The sequence below is a fragment of the Heterocephalus glaber genome, unplaced genomic scaffold (genome assembly GCF_053883595.1).
Source record: "Heterocephalus glaber isolate CG9 unplaced genomic scaffold, H.glaber_assembly_v1.0 deba00000071, whole genome shotgun sequence".
Lineage (NCBI taxonomy): Eukaryota > Metazoa > Chordata > Mammalia > Rodentia > Bathyergidae > Heterocephalus > Heterocephalus glaber.
In genome coordinates this window covers 12,723,552-12,738,419 of record NW_028258137.1, presented here as the reverse complement: position 1 = coordinate 12,738,419, position 14,868 = coordinate 12,723,552, and the positions used below count along the sequence as shown (strand labels likewise).

At 59.3% G+C, this 14,868-nt stretch overlaps 1 protein-coding gene and 1 long non-coding RNA gene across 3 annotated transcripts in view; one reads left to right on the top strand and one right to left on the bottom strand.

Annotated features, from left to right (window-relative positions):
• The window catches only part of LOC106009244 (uncharacterized), a 29,334-nt gene extending 19,037 nt beyond the window's left edge, over positions 1 to 10,297 (bottom strand). Inside the window, exon 1 of the long non-coding RNA XR_002394299.2 lies at positions 10,176 to 10,297. This is a non-coding gene — a long non-coding RNA (uncharacterized LOC106009244). The remainder of the gene's footprint in view (positions 1 to 10,175) is intronic.
• Vac14 (VAC14 component of PIKFYVE complex) overlaps positions 1 to 14,681 on the top strand; it is a 103,370-nt gene extending 88,689 nt beyond the window's left edge. The window contains exons 15-19 of one of the 2 annotated variants that reach the window (XM_004842891.3): positions 4,350 to 4,524; positions 5,762 to 5,880; positions 6,992 to 7,071; positions 10,135 to 10,285; positions 14,085 to 14,681. In XM_004842891.3, coding sequence (XP_004842948.1) covers positions 4,350 to 4,524; positions 5,762 to 5,880; positions 6,992 to 7,071; positions 10,135 to 10,285; positions 14,085 to 14,247 — 688 coding nt within the window. In that variant the 3' untranslated portion in view covers positions 14,248 to 14,681. Of the gene's footprint in view, positions 1 to 4,349; positions 4,525 to 4,839; positions 5,717 to 5,761; positions 5,881 to 6,991; positions 7,072 to 10,134; positions 10,286 to 14,084 lie in introns of those variants that run through there. The other variant, XM_021256721.2, reaches the window with a different exon arrangement.
• Positions 14,682 to 14,868: the final 187 nt, after the last annotated feature.

The following is a 14,868-nucleotide window of genomic DNA, read 5'->3' as shown; positions in this document are numbered from 1 at the left end:
GGACGGGCACCAGCAGGCAGAGTGGTGAGGGGAATCTCAGGCTGTGGAAGCTGATGCTTCTGGATGGAAAGCCCCCATTCCTCCTTCCTGGTCAGCTGTGTGATTGCTTGGCACTGTGGGTCCTCTCTGAACCGCAGACTCCTCTTCTCTACAAGGGGCTAATAGTCTTCTACCCCACCCAGGCCGTGTGAGGACCCAGCAGGAAGCCTCACGTGGAAACCAGCTGCCCGTGCAGATCCTGCCATGGATTTGGGGTTGCAGTGAAAACCGGGCCCTCTTTTCTCCCTCCCCACTTTCTTGACTCAGGAGATACTGGCATCCTGTTTGGCTTCACAGCTCTGCAAGGCAGGCCTGCTGCACTACCCAGACTTGCCCCCTTGGATGCCCAGGATAATGCATTGAACCTGGTGAGCACCCAAGACGCACAGAAGCTGCTATTCGTGTCCTCCAGTCCAAGCAGGTTCACGCAGTGCCTGGCACCTATGAAGGGGTGCCCTAGCCTAGTAATACAGTGGCTATTATTCCTCTCTTCCTGGGGCTTTGTGACAAGGTATGTCCTCCCTAGATGACCATGGAGTGAAGCAGGTGTGGCCCCCACCTCTGCTCCCTTCCCCTTGCCACAGCCACAGGCTGGGAGCCACCTGGGGGAGCTGTGGGAGGAGCTGGCCCCAGAACAGCCTCCTGGGGCAAGGTAGGCCATACAGGTCTGGAGATGGTGGGCTCCCCAAGCCAAGCTTTGAGGGGTGCGCCCACTGCTGCATCCTCTGGGTCTTTTCAGAGGGAGGCTCCTAGTGAGGAGATGAGATAGTTGAGATATGGACAGTGTCCCCCGAAATCCATGTGGAATAGACTTGGTCCCCGGGTGGTGTTATTGGGCGCTGCTTGGGATCTGGAGGAGATGAGGCCCTATGGGAGGACATACGTGTGAATGGGATTTGGGGACCTCGGTCTTTCAGTCTTTGCTTCCCGGCTTATAATATGAGCGTCTCGCTCCTCCGTACACTCCCATCATAGTGTACCATTGTCACCAGGGGCCCAGAGCAATAAGGCCTGCAGCTTGGACTTGAACCTCCAGAACCGTGACCTAAGAAAATCTTCTGCTTGTTAATTGCCTCTGGCATTTCACTGTAGTTAGGCAGAGCTGACTACTGCAGGAGGCTCAGGGCTCCAGTCCCTCAGTCTGTCATGGAAGCAAGTGCACCAGATTCTTCTGGGATAAGATGGGCAGGGCAGGGCAGCCCTGGGCTCGGCCTGGCAGGGGTGAGGTGGGAGAGTGCAATGCCTGTGGCTGAGCAGGCCGGATGTGCTGGAGGTGGGTAGGAATGTCTTGAGGCCTCAGTGAAGCCTTTGAGCAGGATGAGCGAGGTCCTTTCACACAGTGATGGAACAGCTCCCAAGTGCCAGGCCCTGCCTTTGCAGTTCACATCCTAGAGGAAGAGTCAGACAGGAACCCACCACACAAGCACACCAGCAAGGCGGAGTGGCAGATGCTCTGAAAGAACCAGCGCCCCCTCTTAGAAGGGGCAGCGGGAGGAGAGGGCACATTTGACCAAGGCCTCCCAGGACCCAGGGAGCTGAGACCTCTGTGGCCGGAAGGAGCCAGCAGCCAGGTGCCAGTCCCTCTGCAGAGCATGCCAGCCCCAGCCGGAGCAGCAGAGCCCAGGCAGTTAGATATGCGAGAGAAGGGTAGTGAGAGCTGAGGCTGGAGAGGAAGCGCAAGGGGTGAGGCCTTGGTGGCAACGGCAGGAGCTTGACTCCGTTAGAACCTGGGGGAGGCCACTGACACAGGCAGAGCAGGGCATCTGGGAAGGAAGGCATGGGTCAGCACATTTTAGGGCTGTCCCAGTTGGTACTGGCAGGCGCCCTGTGGGATTGAGGGAAGTGGCTTCATCCCGAGACAGACCCCGCAAGAGATGGCTGGCACTTGGCCCTGGGCGATGGTGGCTGGGCTGAGACAAGGAAGCTGAGCAGGAGATGCTCAGATGGCAAAGCCCCTGGGCCTGTGGCTAGACCAGGTGGAGGGGCAGGGTGACCGAGGACCTGTTGGTGTGGGCTTGAGTAGCTGGGTGGGCCGTGATTACTGACATGGGAAGGCAAGTCTGTGGGACACAAGAGTTGGTCAGGGCCCTGTGAAGTCTGAAATGCCTGTTGGGTGGCCGGGCAGGGACATCCACCTGGCAGGTGCTGTTCAAGGGTAGCGTCTCCGGAGGCAAGAGAGGAGTGTTACCAGAAAACGCTGACACCCTGACCTAGCACCGTCGGTGCGCCCCTCTTTTGTCCCTCCGTACCCACCCCAGCCTGTCCTCTCCTCACGTGGGCGGCCATCCCACCCTCCAGCTCTGAGGTTCCAGGCTGAGCCGCACTGGCCCGGGGTCCCTGGAGAGTGCTGCCTGGCAGCAGCTCAGCTGTTGGCCTCTGTCATGGAGACGGCAGCAGCTGCAGGCGACGGGCATTTGTGACCATTTGTCAGAAGGCTCCGCTTCTTCCCCAGCCTGCCCTTCTGGAACATTTCTGTCCCACGGCCTTGGAGACAGGGCTCATCTAGGGGTGGGAGGACCAGGAGAGGACAGGAAGCACTGTCTGAGCTTTGCAGAATTTCTCCCACCCCTCTCCAGCAGACTGGCTGTTGTCTCCACTGGGGGGGGGGGGGGGCTCTGGCCTCTGTGCATCCTCCCGGCTGCCCTCCCAGTATCTCCCCATTTAGACAAGGGTTGCCCCCACTTAGGAGATGAGAAAACTGCAGCACAAAAGCATTGAGATCATACAGCTGGTGGTAGGGACCACCAGGCCCTGATGCCTCTGCCCACCCACCCAGCACTAGAACACTGCGTGCAACAGAGAAGAGGCAGCTGGGGTCCCGGCACTGCGCAAGGCCCATGTGCCCCGGTGCCCCAGCCCGGGTGGGATTTCTCTCACGGTCTCTTGCCCAGGCCCGCTGGTTCTATCTGGGGCTAGGCTGGAGACAGCTGCCCCACTGTTTGAGCTTCGTGGTTTGGCCTCTGCATTACCAAATGCGCTGGGATTTTTCCAGGACTGGGGGTGGGGCAGAATCTTCTCCAGCCTGGTTGCAAAGCCATGGCCGGTATTCAGAGGGAAGCAGGAAACTGGTCCTTGATAATGCTGAGGTCCATGTGAGTTTGGAGAAGAGGACAGTTCAGGTTCGTTGCCTCGAAGCGTGGCTTGTGTCATTCAGCATAGGAGACCTTGTCTAGTCTGTGGTGACACTTCCCTGGGACAGGAAGTCAGGCAGGGCGACATCAGCCTCAGACAAGGACCATGCAGGCCACCAGACCCTACTCAACAGGAACCACTGTGTCTCATGCCTACCTTCTCACCTGCCCTTTGCCCACTCCCGCCCCACCCCAGCTGGGAAACCATGGACCCAGGTGGCTTTAGGGTACTCCTCCTCTCAGAGCCAGGCCCCTGAGAGCACATGGCTCAGGCTTCTGTCCTCAAGACCTGCTTGTCACTGTTGATGTCACCTTGCCCCAGGGACCCTGGAAAACCCACTTTTCACCCCCTGGGTTCCTTTTTATAACACAGAGCCTCTTTTCCACAAAGCCCAGTCCTTACCCCCAAGGCACTCTCTAAGGAGAGATACAGCCAAGGGGTCAGTGGAGCCAGGCACCGGCACACCTGGCCCTGCACCTCCCTGCACCAGCTTCCTTTTTTTTTTTTTTTTTTTTGTACCGGGGATCCAACTCGGGATGTTGCACTTGCGAGGCGGGCAACGGAACCACTGAGCTAAATCCCCAGCCCTGTTTTGCACCAGCTTCCTTGTCTGCACACAAAGATGAATCTCAGGGTGACCATCAGGGTCCCCTTTGCCCAACTGTCCTCTGATCCCCTGCCACCTGCAAGCATTGCTCCAGGCTGGGGATCTCCCTGACCTCAGGGCCCCCCACAGGGAGAGGGGGACAGTGACACATGACTCGTATATGGAGAATTTCTCAGATGAAGATGAGCTCTGCCAAGAGAAAGTCCAGAGGGGACAGGAACGTGTTGGCATGGGGGCCACTGGTGATGTGTGTGGGAGCCCATGAAGGTAACCTGGCCGGGGGCCCAAGTGCTTCTCTGGGAGTTGGACATAAATGTAGCCTCTCAGACTGGGGTTCTGGGCCAGGGCTCAGCCAGGTTCAGGGCTATGTAGGGGCCATGGGGCCAGGCCACCTGTGAGCAGCTCCCTGACTCTCCCAATCCACCACCACACAGGCCTCAGCAGCACAGCCCCACCCCAGGATCCTGAAAGGGCAGGTTTCCCGGGACCCTGAAAGCCCTGGGGGAGGCTTCCCAAGTCAAGGCCCAGAGGTACCCAGAGTTGCCCGAGCGTAACCATCAGTGTTTTCCAGGCAGCTGTGTCTCCTGCTGAACGCAGAGAACATCTTTCACTCAATGGCTGACATCCTGCTCCGGGAGGAGGACCTCAAGTTTGCCTCCACCATGGTGCACACCCTCAACACCATCCTGCTCACCTCCACTGAACTCTTCCAGCTGAGAAACCAGCTCAAGGACCTGAAGACTCTGGTACTTGAGTCCCTGGGCTCTGACCCCAGGCACCTAGCCCACCCCTCGGCTGCCCCCAGGAGGCTCATGGGAGGAGACAAGGATAACATGGAGAGCTTCCCTGGTCGAGGGTAAAATACAGAGCCTCTGGGTTGAAGGGCTACATGTAAGCACCAGCCCCGGAGTGAGTTGCCCACTGCCTGGCAAGGTCTCTGCCTGCAGAAGGCTACTTGCCCGGTACAGGGTCCGCATGCCCACCCCAACCCGCCCACATTGCCCCATCCAGACCTTTGCAGGGTGGGGCCTCTGGTTCATAATCCTGCCCCTCTCCCACAGCTGGACACATCTCATAAGCCAGGGTGTCACATTGCTGCCTGCGAGGACCCCCAAAGCCTGGTCAGAGAGAACAGGGAGACAGTCACGGTAGGACAAGGAGACACACAGGTCATAGGTGTCACACAGCCCAGCTGAGGGCTGCAGAGGCCTCCAGCTTCCATCCTGGGTGCTGCAGCCGGGGTTTCTTCCCCAGCCTGGGCTTCTGTCACTTCGCCTCTGTCTCCTCCAGGTCAGACCCTGCAGCCCCTGCCTCCACTCCCCTCCCCAGGACTTTCACGGACACCCAAGCACACGTGTGAGGGCATCTGGGGCCAAGCGGCTCCCAGTGATCCAGGCCACAGCCCTTCCTCCTGTGGTTCCTTCCAGACATTCGCAGAGGCCTTAAGAATTTTCCTCAGCGGCAGAGGCTCCCCAAGCATGGGCTCGGCCACTGGGCTGGTTCCCGAGCACCCTAAGTGGAGGAGCTGGGCTGCCCAGCAGGGAGGAGGTGGTGCCTGGGGATAGAGGAGGACCTGGCCCAGAGAGCCCAGCCCTGTGAGAGCTTCTTCCCTGTCCACACCCCTTCTCCTTCCAGCCCCATGGGCTGTGGGACCACAGAGTTCTGGGAGGACAGCTACTGTCATTTTGCCACAGGCAGAGTTGCCAGCACAAAGGGTAGGCTCACTCCCGACCAGGCCCCCGCCACCACCACCACCACGCTCCTCTGTGGGACTGGGAGGTAATGACAGGGTCTGAGGAAATGTCAGCATTTCCTTTGTGACAGCTCGTTCCCAGCTGGGCTGCCAGACACAACCAGGGTGCTGAGCTGGCGCCCTGACTGCTCCCAAGGGGCCCTGGTTCTCAGCCCCTCCACTCCTTTAACTCCGAGGGTCCTCCGATGGGGAGGAGCAGGGCCTCCTAACTGCTGCCCCTCTTCCCCCAGGAGAGCCAGAACCTGTTCTGCTGCCTCTACCGCTCCTGGTGCCACAACCCCGTCACCACGGTGTCCCTCTGCTTCCTCACCCAGAACTACCGCCACGCCTATGACCTCATCCAGAAGTTGTATCCTTCCTCTTGCTGCTCTTCCACCCCACGCTGAGGGGCAGGAGGTGCCCACCGGCTGTCGTCCTGCCCCTGTCCCTCTGCTCAGTCTCCAGGGTTTGTCACATCGGAGCCACCCCAGGGGCACCGTGAAGGATACATTTGGGACAGCGCTGTTGGCAGTAGACAGGGCCCATCTCAGAACTTCTGGTGGGGATCTGGGCCTGGAAAAGCCTCGGGACCTGGCTGGGGCCAAGTGGGCACAGCCCAGCAGGTGCTGACAGGTGGTACCTGCCCCCTGCCCTGGGGAGGTCACAGCCAGAGCCTGGCAAGCTCTGTAGACGACACAGTGAGCAGCAGGTGGGACAGGAGGGGACACACACACACACACCCCCCTCACCCCCTGGCTCACCAAAAGCAATCCACAGTCAGATTTTTTTTAAACACTAAAAAGCAAACCAGCCTCGTCTGTGAAGCCTGATGGTGCCGCCACCCAGGTCAGAGCACTGTTTTAGGGGCCAGAACTGCCTGGTGCTGATGGCCAGGAGCAGGGCCTGAGGGAGGAGGGCCTGTGAAGTGTCACCATGGAGGATCCGCAGGGACTTGCCCAGCTCCCCTCAGTGTGCCTGCTCTCCTTCTACAACCTAAATTTGCTCTTTTCGGCCACTTCTGTGACCCAGAGACCTGCAGGCCACCACCCAGCTCCACATGGGTGCCACAACCCTGACGGGGGCTGGATGTGGGATGAGCGGGCGTGGGGCCTGCCCTGCCCTGCCCTCCCTGCCTGCCAGGCTTCGGGTCCTTGATAAGAGCCCTCCCAGGCTCAGAAGGACACACAGGACAGAGCTGCGGGAGCGGAACCTGAGCACCCGCACAGGAGGGAACAGCCGTGTCCTGTTCCATTTAGAGGGACAGAAAGGCAAAGAGAATAGACATAGACCCTTTGTAGGCCAGAATCTGCTTAGGGAGAGGCAGGCTCTGCACAGGAAACCAGGACCAGGCAGGAGGCTGTGTGCAGCTCTGAGCTGCTGGGTCGAGCCCCTGGAGTCCAGCCTGGCCCAGCTATCCAGCTCCCTATCACAGACAGGCTGTGCTAGCCCAGGGGAGAGACTTTCCTTGACTGTCCACCCAGCGGGGACCTGGAGGTCACCGTGGACTTCCTCACGGAGGTGGACAAACTGGTACAGCTGATCGAGTGCCCCATCTTTACATGTAAGACCCAGGGTGGGGATGGCTGTGTCTAGAACAGCCCTCGCTGGCCTGGAGTGAGGTGGGGTGGAGCCAAGCCCAGCACCGACCCTGGCTGGGGACAGAGGGAGAGCAGTCAGCCCCCCCCCCCATGCTTCTGGAATGCCAAGAATGTAGGAGAGGGATGACAGGGCTGAGAGGCCAGCTTGAGGGGGTGGGCACATGGCATCAGAACCTGGCCCTTCCTGTGCCCTCGTGGGCACATGGTAACAAGCCAGAGCTGTTGCAGAACCCACCAGAAGGTCACTTTCAGGCCTGCCCCAGGCTCTCCCCAGCACCCTGCCCCCTGCCCTCGTTCTCTGCACTCGTGGGCACCCTTCAGGTGCTCCTGTTTGCCCAGGAGCTGTACCCTCTCCTCTCTGAAAGAAGAGATGGCATGTGCTGAGCAGGAGCTGCCTGATGAGTAACACCCAGGCTGAACGTGCAAAAAAAGTGGCAGCTGGCTGGGGGAGCAGCTCTTGGCGCCTCGACACATAACACCGCCTGCTCCCCAAAGTGGATGACACGCATGTGTTTACAGAGTGGTAGAGAAGCAGGAGGCAGCCTTGCCGGTGGCCACTTTCCTTCCCAAGCCAGTCCCCCAGGCCTCCAGCTCTCTGGCAGACCCCTGACCCACCCAACAGGAGCCATAAGCCTCCTTTCTCCTTAGAGCCCAAAAGCAAATGCAGCAACTCAGGTAATCCTTTCCCCAGTTTCCATTCAAAGGGCCAAGTCTGGGAGCAGCAGGTGCCGTAGTGACTCATGAGAGACGGAAGGGCAGGAAGGAGACCCTGTCCCAAGCAGGCTGACCCTGGAGACACCACACGCATCTGCCTCCAGGGCCTTCCTGGGAAGGGCAGTGACAGCAGAGATGCACCCTGTCTCTGCGCAGCGTCCTTCCCAGTTGTGTTGCCCAGATCCCACAGGTGGTGGCCAGCTGGTGACCAGCTCAGACACAGGGCAGTCCTAGCTTCCCAAGGCCCAAAGGGAAGAAAGACCTCAAAACAGGCCCATGCTTATCCAGTGCTGTGTCAGCAGTCTACACAGAAGACCTCTGTGACCCCAACAGGCATGGGGATTTCTCCCCACCAGCAAGCTAGCAGTCTGCAGGCTCTCGCTAGGTGTCCTCTAATTTGATTCATTCTTGACACAGTCTACCCAGACATAGCAGCAGTTCCCATAGCTTAGGACTGGGTCCCCAAAACTGCTCCCTTTTGCTTCAGATGCCAGTCACAAGCCTGAGATCGTAGTCACTGTGCTTCTGACCAGCTATCAGTCACTGTTCCAACAACACCCAGCTCGGGTTCGTTTATGTCCTGGGGCGGCTCAAAGAACTCAGGGAAACACGTTTACCCATTTCTTACAGAGGATACTACGAAGGATATGGATGCAGAGGCACATAGGTGTGGGCAGGGGCACACACCCGCCAGAACACCTTCGAGCTCTATAGAAGCTGTATAGAAGTTCTCACTGTGTAGCCCATGCTGGCCTTGAACTCATCATCCTCCTGCCTCGGTCTCCCGAGTGCTGGGATTATAGGCATCCCCAGCTAGCCTTTGGATTTTGATAGAGTCTTCATTACTTAGGCATTCTTTTTTCTCCTCTCTCTCTCTCTCTCTCTCTCTCTCTCTCTCTCTCTCTCTCTCTCTCTCTTTAAATTTCTGTTTCTGGGTCCTCACAGTGAGCTACATCCCCAGCCCTTTTTATTTTCTATTGTAAACTGCCCAACCTGCATTCAAACCTGCTTCACCCTCTGGAGTAGCTGGGATTACAGGCATGCACCACCATGCCCACCTCTTTAGGCATTCTTGGTTAAATCGTTGGCTGTTGGTGATCAGCCCAACCTTCGGTCCCTCCTGGAGGTTGTGGGTGGGGCTGAATGTCCCAGCCCTCTAATCCTGGCTGTCAATCCTGATCTGCCCCTTTGCCAAAGCTACTAGGGGCAGGCACCCCTTAGTTGACTCATTAGCTAAAAAGACTTGTTTTGGAGATTCCAAGGATCTTTGGAGTTGTGTGTCAGGAAACAAGAATGAATACCAAATACATAGTTCACAGTATCACAGGTGGCCAGGCCTAGGGACAACTGCAGGTCCCCATTCAAAGCTCCAGCCTGCTGGAGTAAAAGGAGGGGCCATGGAACATCCCAGGCTCAGAAAGGCGCCTTGTTCCCTGCTCCCTGGCTCAACCTCACTCTGGCCCCAAGGCCTGGCTTTCCAGGCTCCCACCATCCTCCCGGACCCCCTGTGCAGCCTCCGCTAAGGGAGCTTTGCCCTCCCCAGGAGACAGTGGCTTATCCTCCCTAAAGGATGCCTGTGACACAGCCCAGAGGCAGGAGAGAGGAGCCAGCAATCTTGGCGCACAGAGAAGAGAGCAGTGAGAACCTATCTCCAGTCCAGTGTCCCCCTGGGGCCTTGGGGAAGCTGCCTGGGGACACAACTGGCCACCAGTGGGGTCCAGGCACCCTGGGTTGGAATAGGCACTGGGCGGAGACCAGGGTGCATTTCCTGCCTCTGTATCCAAGGTGGAGATCCAGAAGCACCTGCCAGACACTGGGCTTTGGCTGTGCCTCACTACACACAAAAGCATTTTCTCTTCCTGCCCTCCCTCAAAGCCATCCTAATCCACTGTCTTTCTCTCTGCTCACCCTATTTATAGCTCTCGTGCTGGCACGTGCACACCCAACTGGGGAATCTGTTACTCTACAAGCCCCCAGCCCTGATTACCAGGGGGGCAGCTGAGCATGGGGGAGGTGGGCCCAGCCTTACAGCAGGTTGGGGGTCATCAGGCTGAGGCACCTTACGGAAAGGTCAGACAGATGGGCAAGTGAGGAGAGATCACGGAAAGGGCTGAGGCCCTCCTGGAGGAGGCCACTGGCCTGGCCGGCCTGGCCCAGCCCGGGTCCTCAGGCTACAGGTGCCACAGTGCAGGGGTCCTGGGTGGCCCTGCACCCCACCACCACCGGGCCGAGGTGTGGGGTCTGGGCTGGGTGTGTTCTGGAACAGTGCGAAAATCCCTGACCCCTGGCCTCTGCCCTGTGCCCTGCTGCAGATCTGCGCCTGCAGCTGCTGGACGTGAAGAACAACCCCTACCTGATCAAGGCGCTGTACGGCCTGCTCATGCTGCTGCCCCAGAGCAGCGCCTTTCAGCTGCTCTCGCACCGGCTCCAGTGCGTGCCCAACCCCGAGCTGCTGCAGACCGAGTGAGTGCCTCTGTGCCCGCCCAGGGAGGGGTGCGGGCAGCCTGCCGAAGCCTCCCCGTTGGTACTGCTGCCCTGTCCATCCCACCGCCCCCTGCCCTTTGGCCTTTTGACACAGCAGTTCTGAAGTGCTTACAAAGTGACCTGAGCAGCAGGGGCTTCCCCAGGCCACCAGGAAGCTCAGTACAACCAGAACTCCGTGGTATTCAGGCATCCCAGCGTCACCCAGCAGAGGCCCGAGAGCTGCAGCACTGGGGAATGAGCTAGGGTCCAGGTGGCATTCAGACCAGAGAGCCAGATACGGCCCCATCCCGGGCTGCAGAGAGGCCCCCGTGCCACTGAGGCACTCCCAGCGCCGCCCGAGGTGGGGTTGGAGGCAGGGATGTGTCCGCAGCTCCCTGCTGAGGTCCTGTCCTCCGGAAAAGCAGATCTCCAGGAGCCCCAGCATGGCATCCTCTGGGCAGGGGGTTGCAGGCTCCCACCCTGAACCCACTGCTGGCCCCAGCCCCAGAGCCTGTTGGGCTGTGTCTATATTTGGTAACCCTTGGAGGCTTTGCCTCATCCACAGGCATTTGGCATCCGAGATGGAAAATTTCACTTGTCAGGTCACCATGGAAACCAGCAGAGCCACTGAGAAGATTTACGCTGAATGGAGTGCACCCAGCTTGCATCAGATGCCCTGTGTGTCTAGAATTCCCTCCTAGGCTGTTGGGGCCACGCAGCAGGACTGGTGCCCTGCTCCAGCGGAGGGCCCCAGTGCTCGGCCTTGGGGTGGATTCAGCTACCTCAGGTGGGCCTGCCTGGCACACGAGCCTCTAGACCGCCGGACTTGGGCACCTACCAGCCCTTCTCCAGAGGTGGGGCAGGGACACCTGATAGGCTGTCCCAGGCTGAGGCCCGGCCCTTCTTTCCTGCCCTGGTCCCAGCCAGCAGCGCTCCGCTGGCAGGACTAGGCCCTTGCCACCTGCATCTCCCCCACTGTGGGTGCCACCCAGATGACCCCAGGGGACAGCACTCAGCACAGTGAGTGTCCCAGAGGAGCAGCAAGGCAGCCGAGGGTTGGGTTTAAATTTGGACCCCTCCATGTGGAGCACTTCCAGCTCCGGAGACCCTGTGGAAAGGTCCTGTAGCCACACCAGGATTGCCACCCTGGCCTTGGCAGCAGCCCTGCTGCCACCCAGTTGGTGTTAGGGGCTCCTGGCAGATGCTGAGGAGGGAGTAGGAGACAAGGCAGGCGGCTTCCCCATGGGGAAGGCTCCCCAAGCTCCGCATGCTGCCTTGTGTCTTGGGAGAGGCAGGAAGGCTCCGAGTTAGACACCTCCCCGAGCCAGGGTAGGACACCTTTGCAGGGGAAGCTGGGAAAAGGAGGATTTCCTCAGCCTCTCCCATGGTCAGAGTCCAGGAAGTCTTTTTTTTTTTGGTACTGGGGATCAAACTCAGGACCTTGTGCTTGCAAAGGAGTCAGCAGAACCACTGACCTAAATCCCCGGCAAGTCCACAAGTCTTAAGCCAAAGGTTTAGCTTACGGTAGAGAATTCTGTCAGTCCATGGGCAGTTCCTAGACCTGGACTAGGATCTGGTTCAGGCTCTGCTGTAGATTGGCTATGTGGCCTCAGGCAAACCCCACACCCTCTCTGGGCTCCTGGGGTCTTCATCAGTAAATGAACATTTGGAGTCCATGGTGTAGGGGCTCTTCCCAACCATAGGTTCCCAGCCTTTTCTCACAAGGGCCTGGGAAGAAACAGCCCCTCCGATGGAGGCATGGGGGCTGTGAGGGAGCAGCAGGCCTCAGCTGAGGGACAGCTTGGGGAGGGGTCCAGTTGCAGGGTTGGGCACAGAGGGACAGTTCACACTTTGGGAAGAAGGCTGACCACCAGTCCAGCCCAGGCAGGGCAGGCAGCTGACAGCTTGGAGCTTCCTGACATCTGGAGGAGCTGCACCTATGGGGGTCTGCATCCTCACAGCACACCAGAGCCCCGAGGACAGTGGCTCTCCCCACAAAGCATCTCCTCAGTGAGGCAAGAGGGGCATGGAGGGCTGGCAGGAGAGGGGCCGGCTCTGTGCGGCTGGCCAGCATCCCTGTCACCCATAGCCCGATTGTGGCTGGAACAGAGAACATGAGAGGTTGAGCAGTAGCCATGCCTGCTGCTACAGCAGGGAGAGGAGGTCTGACCTCCATCCTCCAAAGACCAGGCAACGTCTCCCCTCCCACAGGGACACCCCCTCTGCCACCCTCAGAACCTCGTCCCATCGCTGGGGCAGGATTTGTTTTGTTTTGTTTTTTGGTGGTACCAGGGATTGAACCCAGGACCTTTACACTGAGCTACATCCTCAGCCTTTTATTATTCTTCATTTTGAGACATTCTCACTAAGTCACTAAATTGCCCAAGTTGGGCCCAAACTGGAGCCCTTCCTGCCTCAGCCCCCCAGAGGCCAGGGATTACAGGTGTGAGCTTCTACACCTGATTGAGGGGCAGGACTTTTGCCACTTTGAGGTCCCAGAGAAAGGATGCAGCCCACTCCCAACCCTGCCTCATCCTCCTTAGCACCCCTCATCTTCGAACTCACCCTCGAGTTTGCTAGGAGCGTGGCACCCTGGCCACAGGGCTGCTGTGCAGGGAGGGTCTTCCCCATGGCCGGGGGGGGGGGGGTGAGAGCAGCAACAGCAGGAGCCCAGGGTACCACAGGGCACCACCCAGCGGATACCTCATCTTTGATGAACCAGCCATGACCAGGCCCAGCTCGAGAACGCGGCAGCCACTGTCCAGGCTGTTTTCAGAAAGCAGGGAGTACAAACCAACCAGCCCAGGGCACTAGAGGCTGTGGGGAGCAACCCCTGCCCTGGTCCTGCCCACAGTCTGGCGGGCCTCAGGAGACGCCTTCCAGGCTGTGGTCGTGGTTTTCTGCACTGGGCCAGGCTCCTTGGTGAGGTTGCGTTGCAGGGGGTGGCATCATATTTCCCCCTGTTGAGGACTCCGTGAACTCAAAGGCCCGAGGACTCTGCCTAATGAATAGCCTGCTGTCGCCTGAGACCCCTGTATCAGGGCCACCAGGCTACCAGCTGGCAGCAGACCCTTCCCCTCCACACAGATACTTCTCCAAGCCAGTGAGGCCACAGAGAAAAGGAAGCTCTGCTGGAGGGATGGTTAGGGATGGGACAGAGACCCAAGGGAATCTGGTCCCCCAGGCAGGCCACGCTCCAGCCTGGAGGCAGCATCATGCACACTAGTTCTGCAGTGCACAGCCTGTGCTGCTGTACAGAATACCTGAGGAGGATGGTAGCAATAGTGTAGGAGCCATTGGCATATCCAGTGGTAAGACCAGCTTTCCTTCCTCAGGGACAGGGAGAAACTGTAGGCCCCAGGGCCCCAACGCTCAAAAACAAAGGCCCTGCCAAGTTGAGGGCCGGTGTCCCTAGCCCTCACACTGCCCGGGAGAAAAGGCCAGGCTGCCTCCTCTCCTTTTCTCCAGACCCTGTTCCAGGCTCCAGCTGGCTTCCTGGCTGGCTGCTCTCCCTGGCTTTCACCCCAAAGGGAGCCACTGGTAAACAGGAAATGCTTCCCCATCTGATGCCTGCTCTGGGCGCCGTTGCCAGCCCACAGGCCATGATTTCCAAGCAGCAGTGCTGGCCGTTGCTGTTCCCACTGGCTGTGAGAGAGGGGGTGTGCCTGGGGCTCCCATCTCTTTGGGGCTGGCTGCTGGGGAGGGGTTCCCAGGCATGGCAGACAGGCTCCCGGGGCTGGGCCCCTCCGGCGACCCCATGCACACAGACACTGACTCAGCCCTCTGCTCATCTCCCCAGAGACAGTCTGAAGGCCACCCCCAAGTCCCAGAAAGGCGACTCCACCAGCATTGACTATGAAGAGCTGCTGCAGCACTTTGAGAAAGTCCAGAACCAGCACCTGGAAGTGCGGCACCAGCGGAGCGGGCGCGGGGATCACCTGGACCGGAGGGTCGTCCTCTGATGCGCTGCCCGGCACAGCACAGCATGGCATGGTGAAGGACCCAGCAAAGGGCCTGGGAAGCACTCAAGGGCTCTAGGCCGCCTCCTCGGGAGCTTGAGGACCAGCCCAGGGGAGGGGAGAGACATGGAGACTGCTCTGCCGCCCCGCTCCTCTGGATTCCCATTCCCAGCGCTGTCTGCTGCACCCTGGCTACAGACTGCTGGCTTCCCACCAGGTGGGGCCGAGGCCTCAGCCAACACCCAGCCCCTGGAATCAGTCTTTCTCATGCGCCTCTGTGAAATGAGGTGGAGCCCCTCAGCCTGGGCCCTGGCCTTGTGCAGCTCTGTGTATACATATGTGACATGTGCACGTACCTAGGCGTGTATGTAGCCTGTACGCACACGGGACCAGTGCAGAAATCTCCCGCCCCAATAAAGAAATGACAGAAACGCTAACCTGCACCTGCCTGCTCCTTTCCCACGGCACCTGGGCCTCGAGTGTCCTGCAGGCCTGGTTTCACACTGGCTGCACCACCAGGGCCTGCTCTCCACCTCTATGACCTACTCTCCTCCAGGCCTGCCCTGGCATTCTGGACCCCGCCCTCCAGCCCCAAATCAGACTTCCATCCTGATTCCCCGGGGG